At 41.3% G+C, this 13,593-nt stretch overlaps 1 protein-coding gene across 8 annotated transcripts in view; it reads left to right on the top strand.

Moving 5' to 3' along the window:
- The window catches only part of mcf2l2 (MCF.2 cell line derived transforming sequence-like 2), a 146,438-nt gene that overhangs the window by 23,668 nt on the left and 109,177 nt on the right, over positions 1-13,593 (top strand). For 7 of the 8 annotated variants that reach the window (XM_055861143.1, XM_055861144.1, XM_055861146.1 and 4 more), the window contains 2 exons: positions 8,747-8,830; positions 12,292-12,406. In XM_055861143.1, the coding sequence (XP_055717118.1) occupies positions 8,747-8,830; positions 12,292-12,406 (199 nt within the window). Of the gene's footprint in view, positions 1-619; positions 893-8,746; positions 8,831-12,291; positions 12,407-13,593 lie in introns of those variants that run through there. The other variant, XM_055861147.1, reaches the window with a different exon arrangement.

The following is a 13,593-nucleotide window of genomic DNA, read 5'->3' as shown; positions in this document are numbered from 1 at the left end:
GAATGTTTTTAAGTTGTCCTTTGACCTTTTTGAGATCATTGTAACACATTTCACCTGGCAAACTGGACATGTTTCAGTGAATCTCACTATTTTGGAATCCAATGGGAAGGGAAGCTGCTTATTTAACATACAATGCCTCAGTAGCTGCCACCGGGGTTTTGAGACATGCTTCCTCTAGGACCATAAACACCCCTGTACTCCCAGCCAGCTGCTCTGACAGGGGGGAGGACTCAGAGGAGGGAGGGAGGGGCAGGGCGGGGGTGTCATGTTCAGTCAACCACAGAAAGGACAGAGAAAGACAGAGTCAGATTAGAGCGGGGTGCACGGTCAGCGTGCGACTTTAATGAAGAGGGATGATGCTGAAGGGATCTTCTCTCTCTCTCTCTCTTCATTCTTTCAGAAGTATGTAGTTAAATGTTTGGGGCTGCCCCCCACTTAAAGAGGCAGTAAGCAGTGTGTTTATGATCTCCCTCCCTCCTCCCTGATGTCCTGATAGGTTGCTTGTGTGGTTGCTATGTTCTGAGAGAGCCTTGTGAGAGGTTAGACTGGAGCTGCGAGAAGCAGCTAAGGCTGGAAAAAGTGACAAAAGACTCGGACGCACTGTTTCCTTAGAAAAAACTCCTTTGCTGCCAAGGCTCTGTACGAGCTGGGTGTGTGTAAATGGGGGGAGGGAGTGTAGGGGTGTGTGTGTGTGTCTGTATGTCTGTGTGTCTGTCTGTCTGTGTCGTTACAAAGAAAGTCTGAAGAAAAGAAAGGAATGATAATGGTAGAAAAGCAAGTCTGGACTAAGTTCTACTGGTGTTATTTACCTCTGCCGCCTGGATTAGGGACTTCTATCTCTTCACACCCGACTATCGTGGCGCTATGATGAAGAGAACTAGACATGTCATAGGTAAGGTATTGATACTCCCCTCACTCGCTGGCTCTCTGTCGGGAGCTATAGGGTGTTTACATTCCAAACAGAGAGACACATTTGTTGTCACTGGCCTGGGTCCTAGACTTTATTTCCATTACAACAGAACACCAAGAGGTTGGTATATTCTCAAGTGTCTTCTGAGGAGCTCAAGGGACTCTTGCCTGTCTGTCTATAGCTAATGCTCAGGGACAAAATGCCTCAATTGTTTTGCAGTTTTCTGTGGGGGAGATGCAACTGTGCTTCAGGATTTTGTGACTTTCTGATGGCGGCCGGCTGTGTGAAAATTAGATTGTTGCGTTATAAACCTTATGAAGGCTACAAATATATAGCATGTGTTGCAATTTTTTTGTGTTTGGTATCCTGTCCTCCACTCATTATTTCGTAACAGCCTTGTGTTAATTAGTAGGCGAAGCAATGATGCATTTTTTTGCCTTTGTATAAATCGATTTAGAGGGAAAGTAGGGTAAAGTGAAGTAGGATACTTGATTTAGGGAATTCTCAACCTCGCAAATTATCTTAATATTCACCATAGCTAATGAATAAAAGGTAAAGCACCTGGTTGGTTGGACTCCATTTAGGTTATTTGAGGTGAGCTAATGTAAAAATATGTATTTGAAGAAATGATGTACTTTCCAGAGAGAGAAACTGGTGCACTGATCTGCACCAAGCATACAGTACAACTCTACAATGGGAATCCTAAAAGTTTAGGGTAGTTAAAGCTTTATTGTTGTCAGTCAAATACTTGAAACCGTTAGCTGCTATTCCCGTCTCCAGCTCCATGTAATTAAGTTCCTGTCGTTCTCTTCTCTCAAACATCGCTTAACATAAACGGAAACCTGGCTCGTTAATTAGTTCCAGTGCGCGATCACAACTCGCTTCTCTCTCTCAGTTTCTGCATGGCTGAGACCAACCCGCTCCCCGGCCCTGCTTTAAGTGTGGTAGAGAAAAGGAAGGCCGGTCGTAAATGAAAGTTTACATACACTTAGGTTGGAGTCATTAAAACTCGTTTTTCAACCATTCCACACATTTTTTGTTAACAAACTATAGTTTTGGCAAGTCGGTTAGGACATCTACTTTGTGCATGACACAAGTAATTTTTCCAACAATTGTTTACAGACAGATTATTTCACTTATAATTCACTGTATCACAATTCCAGTGGGTCAGAAATGTACATACACTAAGTTGACAGTGCCTTTAAACAGCTTGGAAAATTCCAGAAAATTATGTCATGGCTTTAGATGCTTCTGATAGGCTAATTGACATCATTTGAGTCAATTGGAGGTGTACCTGTGGATGTATTTCAAGGCATACCTTCAAACTCAGTGCCTCTTTGCTTAACATCATGGGAAAATCAAAAGAAATCAGCCAAGACCTCAGACAACCAATTGTAGACCTTCACAAGTCTGGTTCATCCTTGGGAGCAATTTCCAAATGCCTGAAGGTACCACGTTCATCTGTACAAACAATAGTACGCAAGAATAAACACCATGGGACAACACAGCCGTCATACCACTCAGGAACGAGACGCGTTATGTCTCCTAGAGATGAATGTACTTTGGTGCGAAAAGTGCAAATCAATCCCAGAACAACCAAAAAGGACCTTGTGAAGATGCTGGAGGAAACAGGTACAAAAGTATCTATAACCACAGTAAAATGAGTCCTATATCAACATAACCTGAAAGGCTGCTCAGCAAGGAAGAAGCCACTGCTCCAAAACCACCATAAAAAAAGCCAGACTATGGTTTGCAACTGCACATGGGGACAAAGCTCGTACTTTTTGGAGAAATGTCCTCTGGACTGATGAAACAAAAATGGAACTGTTTGGCCATAATGACCATTGTTATGTTTGGAGGAAAAAGGGGGAGGCTTGCAAGCCGAAGAACGCCATCCCAAACGTGAAGCACGGGAGTGGCAGCATCATGTTGTGAGGGTACTTTGCTGCAAGAGGGACTGATATACTTCACAAAATAGATGGCATCATGAGGAAGGAAAATTATATGGATATATTGAAGCAACATCTCAAGACAACAGTCAGGAAGTTAAAGCTTCGTCGCAAATGGGTCTTCCAAATGGACAATGACCCCAAGCACACTTCCAAAGTTGTGGCAAAATGGCTTAAGGACAACAAAGTCATGGAATTGGAGTGGCCATCACAGAGCCCTGAACTCAGTCCTATAGAACATTTGTGGACAGAACTGAAAAAGCATGTGCGAGCAAGGAGGCCTACAAACCTGACTCAGTTACACCAGCTCTGTCAGGAGGAATGGGCCAGAATTCACCCAACTTATTGTGGGAAGCTTGTTGAATGTTACCCGAAATGTTTGGCCCTAGTTAAACAATTTAAAGGCAATGCTACCAAATACTAATTGAGTGTATGTACACTTCTGACCCACTGGGAATGTGATGAAAGAAATAAAAGCTGAAATATATCCTTCCCTCTATTATTATTCTGACATTTCACATTCTTAAAATTAAGTGGTGATCCTAACTGACCTAAGACAGGGAATTTTTATTCGGATTAAATGTCAGGAATTGTGAAAAACCGAGTTTAAATGTATTTGGCTAAGGTGTATGTCAACTTCTGACTTCAACTGTAAGTCCACATCTTACAATATTGCATTGCACTTTGAACCTTGTGCGATTGACAATCTTTAATGTGCCCTATTAACGACACATCACAATAATACATCCATACAGTATATCACACAGCTTAGTTTAGGGGAAATACTGTATGTACTTAAAGTCCTCATTTCCAGAAGATGTGTGACTGTGGCTGAGAGTGAATGTGTGTGTTTCTGCTCATTAAACCTGATGAATTGGAGCAGAAGGCTGAAGGCTGCCTAGGACAAGGTGGACACTGGGAGGAGGTTTGATGAGGTGTGTGGAGAGCAGAGGACGGTGCCCCTCTGTGTTGCCATGGCATTAATCCATGGTGTCTCCACATGTTGCTGGCACAACCTGCCACAGAATCAACACACCCACCAGACTAAACATATGACTGACTAGGCCCAGGAGTTTCCCGTCACCACATGATATAGGAAACCTGGAAGAACTGGACTTTCTTCTGGTCAGAGCCCAATAGCATACAACCAATAGCATTCCAGTAACTAGAATCAATGTGTTGTTGTGCTGTTTTTATTATTGTATACTCAATAGAATTTGATCATGCATTTTTCCATTGTTTGCTCTGCAACACCAAAGAACCCGACTGACCATTGTGATCTTGTTTTGTGATCTTGCTGTTTAAAAAAAATATTAAATTCAGTATAATGTCATATTTTTTATGTATCTGTTCTTGGAGAGCTAATTCCTTCCAGAGCCTGTAGCTGGCAGGATGGAGGTATGAGGGTGGGTTGTGTCTTTGTGCTTTGCATGCTGTTCCTCTAGAATTGAATGCTGTGACCTTTCTCTGAAGCCTGCAGAGGCCATTATGAGACCTGGCTTTGTGATTTACTTACATGTCTGGGGCTGGGATTCCTGCAGCAGGATGATAAGATCTGGAGCTAGCGTGTTAACATGCTTCCAGACGCAGATCCTCCTTCCTCTCACCACCACTCTGCTGAGGGAGGATGTATGTGTGTATGTGTGTGTGAGTGTGTGTGTGTGTGTGTGCGCGCGCGCAGGTTTGTGTGTGTGTGTACTGTGATGCACACGTTTTAGTATATTGTCGTAAAAGGAGCCGTGAAAATATGTGTAAATGAGGTAACATGCTTAGAATAATACTGTCAATGTAATTTGGCCTTGATACAAAACAATGGACCAAATCCCTTTTGAGACTTGAAGTTGCTGGTACCATGACAACACTACAGCTTCCAACTTCCATACAGTAGAAACGTGCTTCTGTGAGGATCTCTGTGCTATCTATAGCCCTGGCTGTAAGACCCACTCAAAGCTCGCTCAGTCTTTGATAAAGTGTAGTTTGTTGTAATACACTCCTTTATACCGTGGCCAGACAGAGGGTGTTTTGTTCACAGTGGAAAGCTAGCTGCAGTGTGCTTCAGGGTGATACCAAACTATTAAGGCAGTGAGTGATGAAGCTTCATTAACCCTCACCCCTCCCTCCCAAGCATCCAGAATGGCTACTGAGTCTTCCAAGAACAACACAATGAAAGAAACATGTGTCTGAAAGGAGGGATACAGTAGCCACATAAGCTTGTAATGGAAATTGAATGAAGGCACACAAAGATCTGCGTTCACGGCTAATGGTATTGACTGCGAGGGGCAGCGGTAGACATGGAGACCACTGTTAGCAAGAGAACAGACACTGTGCTTTGAGAGACTAGTCAAGGATCATATCACCTCCACCCTACCTGACACCCTAGACCCACTCCAATTTGCTTACCGTCCCAATAGGTCCACAGGCGACGCAATCGCAACCACACTGCACACTGCCCTAACCCATCTGGACAAGAGGAATACCTATGTAAGAATGCTGTTCATCGACTACAGCTCAGCATTTAACACCATAGTACCCTCCAAACTCGTCATTAAGCTCGAGACCCTGGGTCTCGACCCCACCCTGTGCAACTGGGTCCTGGACTTTCTGATGGGACGCCCCCAGGTGGTGAGGGTAGGAAACAACATCTCCACCACGCTGATCCTCAACACTGGGGCCCCACATGGGTGCATTCTAAGCCCTCTCCTGTCCTCCCTGTTCACCCATGACTGCGTGGCCATGCACGCCTCCAACTCAATCATCAAGTTTGCAGACGACACTACAGTGCTAGGCTTGATTACCAACAACGATGAGACGGCCTACAGGGAGGAGGTGAGGGCCCTCAGAGTGTGGTGTCAGGAAAATAACCTCACACTCAACGTCAACAAAACAAAGGAGATGATCGTGTACTTCAGGAAACAGCAGAGGGACCACTCCCCTATCCACATCGACAGGACAGTAGTGGAGAAGGTGGAAAGTTTTAACCTTTCAAGGACACACGTTCCGCTAGCGGCACACCCCCCCCCACCCCCACTGAAAAGGCAGAGCCGCGAAATTCAAAAAATATATATTTTTTAAATATTTAACTTTCACACATTAAAGTCCAATACAGCTAATGAAAGACACAGATCTTGTGAATCCAGCCAACATGTCCGATTTTTAAAATGTTTTACAGGGAAGACACAATATGTAAAGATGTAAATCTATTAGCTAAAAACACATTAGCATAATCCACCATCTTTTATTTGTCCACCAACACCAGTAGCTATCACCAATTCGGCTAAACTAAGATATTTATAGCCCCTAACCAAGAAAAAAACTCATCAGATGACAGTCTGATAACATATTTATGGTATAGGATAGGTTTTGTTAGAAAAATGTGCATATTTCAGGTAGATGGCATAGTTTACAATTGCACCCACCGTCACAAATGGACTAGAATAATTACAATGAGCAACGTGTTTACCTAACTACTAATCATCAAACATTTCGTAAAAATACACAGCATACACTAATCGAAAGACACAGATCCTGTGAATACAGACAATATTTCAGATTTTCTAAGTGTCTTACAGCGAAAACACAATAAATCGTTATATTAGCATAGCACATGTGCAAACATTACCCCAGCATTGATTCTAGCCAAAGAGAGCGATAACGTAAACATCGCCAAAATATATTATTTTTTTCACTAACCTTCTCAGAATTCTTCAGATGACACCCCTGTAACATCACATTACAACATACATATACAGTTTGTTCGAAAATGTGCATATTTAGCCACCAAAATCATGGTTAGACAATGGGAAAAGTAGCCCAGCTGGTGAGAAAATGTTCGTGCGCCATATTAGACAGTGATCTACTCGTATACATAAATACTCATAAACGTGACTAAAAAATATAGGGTGGACAGCGATTGATAGACAATTTAATTCTTAATACAATCGCGGAATTACATTTTTTAAATTATCCTTACTTTTCAATACAGTTTGCGCCAAGCGAAGCTACGTCAAAAAAGATGGCGTCCTAAGCCACTAACATTTTTCGACAGAAACACGATTTATCATAATAAATTGTTCCTACTTTGAGCTGTTCTTCCATCAGTATCTTGGGCAAAGGATCTTTTCTTGGGTCTAATCGTCTTTTGGTGGAAAGCTGTCCTCTTGCCATGTGGAAATGCCAACTGCGTTCGGCATGAACTGGAAGCGTGCCCAGAGATTCACAGCGTCTCAGAAATAAATGTCCCAAAATCGCACTAAACGGATATAAATTGCTATAAAACGCTTTAAATTAACTACCTTATGATGTTTTTAACTCCTATAACGAGTAGAAACATGACCAGAGTAATATTACTCCCTACACTAATGCTTGGAACAAGTGCGGGTCGGGGGCCGCCGCGCGCATGACGCAGCAAGAAAAGAGTTCCTAGCTACAGGTTTTTTTTTATTTATAGTGCCTGTGATTGCGCAATCGACCCCATTCAAATCGTCATCACGTAAAGGCATCCAGGGGAAGACGTAAGCAGTGTCCGTATACTCATAGGAATAACATTGGCCTTAAAACTGACTCCAGAACAGGGGCCAACATTTCTGAAATCTGACTCCATGTCAGGGAAATTGCTGTAGAATGAGTTCTGTTCAACTTAGAGACAAAATTTCAACTCCTATAGAAACTATAGACTGTTTTCTATCCAATAATAATAATAATATGCATATTTTACGATCAAGAATTTTGTAGGAAGCCGTTTCAAAAATTACACGATTACCATAAATAGTGACAACAGCACCCCCTAGACTTTTAAGTTCCTCTGCGTACACATCACGGACAAACTGAAATGGTCCTCCCACACAGACAGCGTGGTGAAGAAGGCGCAGCAGCGCCTCTTCAACCTCAGAAGGCTGAAGAAATTTAGCTTGTCACCAAAAACACTCACAAACTTTTACAGATGCTCAATCGAGAGCATCCTGTCGGGCTGTATCACCGCCTGTTACGGCAACTGCTCCGCCCACAAACGTAAGGCTCTCTGAGGTCTGCACAACGCATCACCGGGGGCAAACTACCTGCCCTCCAGTACACCCACAGTACCCGATGTCACAGGAAGGCCAAAAAGATCATCAAGGACAACAACTACCCGAGCCACTTCCTGTTCACCCTGCTATCATCTAGAAGGCGAGGTCAGTACAGGTGCATCAAAGCTGGGACCGAGTGACTGAAAAACAGCTTCTATCTCAAGGCCATCAGACTGTTAAACAGCCATCACTAACATTGAGTGGCTGCTGCCAACATACTGACTCAAATCTTTATCCACTTTAATAATAAAACATTGGATGTAATAAATGTATCACTTTAAACTATGCCACTATATATAATGTTTACATTCCCTACATTACTCATCTCATATGTATATACTGTACTCTACACCATCTACTGCATCTTGCCTATGCCGTTCGGCCATCGCTCATCCATATATTTATATGTACATATTCTTAATCATTCCTTTACACTTGTGTGTATAAGGTCGTTGTTGTGAAATTGTTAGATTACTTGTTAGATATTGCTGCATGGTTGCAACTAGAAGCACAGGCATTTCGCTACACTCGCATTAACATCTGCTAACCATGTGTATGTGACCAAAAACATTTGATTTGATTTGATTTGTGGAACTGTCCAGAGCCGTGCCTTGGCCTCATTTTCTACAGGTCATACTGACCTGTCAGACATGTGGATGGTTTGTCCACCGATGATGACTGGGCCAGTGTATGGCCGCAGGGCTTGATTTGTGAGGACACATTGTACGCTGTTGTTTAATGCTGCTCTCTTTCCTATACATTCCTTTGATATTGTGATTGCTGACTGGAGGTGTTCTCCCTGTTGTTTTCCTCTCCCTCCCCAGATGAGATCATGCAGCAGGAGATCAGGCCCCTGCTTGCTGTCGACATCATAGAGCAGCTGCATCGGCAGTTTGCCCTGCTCTCAGGTACGTAGCTAGGTCTCCGTCTCCTCTCCTTATCCCTGCTTCCCTCACACAAAGATGGGCAGATATTCGAGTTCCTCTCCCTTTGTAAAGGAGCAAATATGGGAATGACAAAATAATCACATTTTAGTCAGAGGTGATCATATCTACTTTACAGTTATACCGAAGAGCACAATGTAATGTTTGTTAATTCATTTTGATCACGGTCAGAAACAATTATTTTGTCATATCCGTTATGAGTTACAAGGCCATTTCCATTGTTGACGTTAAGACATGATTGAGTTGTGACCGGACTTGAACCTTTTAACTACTGATCGATAGGATTGCCTCTTAATCACTTCCTGTCTGAGACAGTAGAGAGGTCTGGTCTGCTCCATGGTCTGTTCCAGGACAATAACAGCATTATTACATTACACCATGAACCAATTCCTGCCAGGATGTCTTTGTCTCTCTGGCCATATTCATGAGCTTTGTTCAGAGTGGATAAAATGGCCACTTTTTCCATTCAGTTAAGTTGGGATGCAGAAGCAATGACTGTGTACATACTATACATTATTATTAACATGTATTTGAGAATATTGAGTCCACTAAATCATGTCCGTATACTCACAGATCACCTCAGTTTGAAGAATCGGGCTAGCCTAGAGACATAGAAGAGTATTGGAGACATGAACAGAGGTGCAGGGCCTTAGCTGGAACAATAACAGAGGGAGTTGTTGGTAGTTATTGGGCTAGCCTGGCCTCAGAGCCATACTACACGAAACATACTATGCGTATTTCTGAGCACCTCCAAGACATATGATATGTACTAAAGTAACTAATGTCTAGTTACTTTAGACAGAAACAAAAGTAAGGAGGTTGGTCAGGGAAGATGTGTGGATGTATACCGCGACCATCTAGCAATCCAAATGTTGGTGTTCCAGTCGCGTTGGGAACAACTGTAGCATTTTAGCTAACCCTTATTCTAACCTTGACCCATTTCACCTAAACTGCTACGTAAATTCTCCTAACCTTTGTCGTTTTAGTAGTTTTCCTAACCTTTTACATAAATGATCCTAACCTTTGTTGTTAGTTCTCCTAACTACCAATGTATATTCTCCCAGTCATTCTCCTTTGTTGAAACAAGCAACTTGATTTCAGAGAAAGACAGATAATACTATACATCCTCCAGATGTATGATAAGTTACATCATCCAATTCTTAAGCTATTGCATGACTGGGTGAGGCGTATATGATACGTCCTCCAATTCGTATGATATGGTAGAACCGCTATTCCATTCATAATGTAACCTAACGTAATGTAATATATCATACAAAATGGAGTAAAAGATGTACCAAATCCAACGAATTGCCCTGAGACCAGGTTGATTGGACGGGAGCTCTACGCCACAGCCTCTGGCTCCACAGGGATTGTTTCCATTCCTTCCCACCTATGTCAAACCACCAAGGGTCAGCCAGCTGCGCTCCTGCCAAGCTGGTGTCTTACTTCAAAAACCCTGGCTCAGCAAAGCTAGCTTTCAAACTTATGTCATTTTACTGTGGAAAAAGCACAAGTATATTTCATGTCACTGAGTTTGGGTTGTTTTGTATGGTTTTAAAACATTGGTCTCCATTCCTTTTCTCCATATTGTGATGCTGATACCTGACAGTCACAAGCAGTGGTGGAAAAAGTACCCAAATGTCATACTTGAGTAAAAGTAAAGATACCTTAATAGAAAATGATTCAAGTAAAAGTTAAAGTCACCCAGTAAAATGCGACTTGAGTAAAAGTCTAAAAGTATTTGGTTTTAAATATACTTAAGTATCAAAAGTAAATGTAATGGATAAAATATACTTAAGTATCAAAAGTAAATGTAATGGATAAAATATACTTAAGTATCAAAAGTAAAAGTATGAATCATTTCGAAGTCTTAATATTACGCAAACCAGATGGCACAACTTTCTTGTTTTTATTTATTTACGGATAGCCAAGGGCACACAACACTGATTGATACATCATTTACAAACAAAGCATGTGTGTTTAGTGAGTCCGCCAGATCATAGGCAGTAGGGATGACCAGGGATGTTCTCTTGATAAGCGTGTGAATTGATCAATTTTCTGTTCTGCTTAGCATAAAAAATGTAACAAGTACGTTTGGGTGTCAGGGAAAATGTATGGCGTAAAAAGTACATCATTTTCTTCAGGAATGTAGTGAAGTAAAGTACAGCTAGCCCAAAAAACGACTTAAGTAGTACTTTAAATTATTTTTACTTAAGTACTGTACTTTACGCCACTGGTTACAAATAAAGGCCACCTCGCTGTTGACGTTATTCCAGTATTACCTCCACACCTATAGAAGCATTATTTTTGCACTACTTACGTACCTTATACCTGATGAGGTGATGCTGAGTTGAGCTTTCTAGACAGGGCAGTATTGTACAGCTCTGATTGTTATCTGGTGTACTGTTGTCAGTGAGAGAGGTAGGCAACAGAAGCTCTGACATATGCGAGGATTAAACTACATGCTGAAATAAACTACATGCTGCTTTTAGCACAAAGACATCTGAGTTTGGGAGGAGGCTGTTATGCTTGTCTATGTGATTTGCTTGTCAGTGTTAGTACATTTTTAGAACTGAGAGACAGAGAGAAGAAGGCAGAGGAGGATTTAGGAAGGGAAAAAGTCAGTAAAAGTAAAGAGCTATAGTTACCTCACCACTAATATGAAAGGCAGCATTTCCTGACGTCCTCCTCCGGAATAAGAGTAATACAGTGTATGTCCAAATAATGTAAGTGCCCAGACTTGGGGGGCCTCAAGTAGAAAATCAGACTGCCTTGGGCAGATGAGGTACAATTTACAGCAGTTCCCCTCTGTCATCCCAAACTGAACTGTTTTGAAGTTGAGAATTCACCCTAAAATCTATCTATACTCCAATCTCCACTCAGGAATGCAGGCACTGGGGCATGATGATGTGTGAGGAGGAACACTTTAGATATAGGGTAACTTGCTGTTCCACTATGCTTTCTCATAGTGATACACTTTGACTGATAAATCTCTGATTGGAGAGATATAGGATCATGGATTATATTATGGCTGCCTCTGATTGCTTAATTTGTTTTAGGATTTAGTGAGACAATTTTGATTATTTGAAATTTACATCTCTCCTCATATTTCTTCATTTAGATTGTCATATCAACATTTTCACTCATCAAACTTATTTAGTTTCATGTTTCATATAAGTTTTGATTCAATCAAAAAATAATCAAATCTGAATTTGTGCTGACAGCCCAATGCCACCACCTTGTGGTTGATTAGTGGAAAATAACTTTTCTATTGATATAAAGTCACCCATCAGATCGGTAACAGCAGAATGTTGTTTTTTATCCAAATAAATATTTATTTTACTGTAGAAGCCTGGTGTAAATTAATGAATGTAACAAAATTGACATATTTCTGTCAATCTATTGATGTAACCCTATGTGTGCAGGAGGAAGAGGGAAAGATGGCGCCCCCATCATCACCTTCCCTGAATACTCAGGCTTCGGCGACCTCCTAGACGAGGACTTCCAGAATGTTGTCACATATCTGACTAGCATCCCCAGGTAAAGTATGCAGCTTCACTACAACCATAAATATGCTCCCATGGTTATGCAGTTCAGATCAATTCTGCAATTCTGGTGCACATTATTTTCCCACAGTGGAGAACAGAAGCTTACTGTAATGCTACTGTGTATTTGATCAGTACAGGCCAAAGAGTGCTGCCTCTAGCAGCACAGTGATGCATTCATTTGAATGAGTTTTGCTTGAAGAAACACAGGCTTAAATAAACATACAGTGCCTTAAGAAAGTATGCACACCCCTTGACTTTTTCCACATTTTGTTGCGAAACAGCCTGAATTTACACACAATACCCCATAATGTCAAAGTGGAATTACATTTTTAGAAGTTTTTAAGCTGAAATGGTTTGTGTTAATAAGTATTCAACCCCTCTGTTATGACAAGCTTAAATAAGCGCAGGAGTAAAAATGTGCTTAACAAATCGCATAATAAGTTGCATGGACTCAGTCTGTCTACAGTAATAATGGTTTACATTACACCTGATGTAAAACCAGCGACCCAGGGACCCCATCATATATTAGCAAACAGTTTTTTTCTCACGTCTTGTGTTATCATCAGGTGAATGATAATGTCAAGTGGAAGTAATCAACATTTTTTCATTATTAGATTTTGTAGATAGTTTTTCATTATTTTGACCTCCCTAAGAGGCGGGTGGACAAACAAAATCCCACAAATTCTGACAAACTCCAAGCATTGATTATGCAAGAATGGGCTGCAATCAGTCAGGATGTGGCCCAGAAGTTAATTGACAGCATGCCAGGGCGGATTGCAGAGGTCTTGAAAAAGAAGGGTCAACACTGCAAATATTGACTCTTTGCATCAACTTCATGTAATTGTCAATAAAAGCCTTTGATACTTATGAAATGCTTGTAATTATACTTCAGTATTCCATAGTAACACCTGACAAAAATATCTAAAGACACTGAAGCAGCAAACTTTGTGGAAATTAATATTTGTGTCATTCTCAAAACTTTTAGCCACGACTGTACATTATAGTTGAATGTGTGAACTCTAACAGAGCCTCAAATCAAATAAAATGTTATCGGTCACATACACATGGTTAGCAGATGTTATTGCGAGTGTAGTGAAATTCTTGTGCTTCTAGTTCCGACAGTGCATCAATATCTAACAATTCCACAACTACCTAATACACACAAATCTAAGTATAGGA

This window comes from Salvelinus fontinalis, chromosome 14 (assembly GCF_029448725.1).
Source record: "Salvelinus fontinalis isolate EN_2023a chromosome 14, ASM2944872v1, whole genome shotgun sequence".
In the NCBI taxonomy this organism is placed as follows: domain Eukaryota; kingdom Metazoa; phylum Chordata; class Actinopteri; order Salmoniformes; family Salmonidae; genus Salvelinus; species Salvelinus fontinalis.
This window is presented reverse-complemented; position numbering and strand designations above follow the sequence as displayed.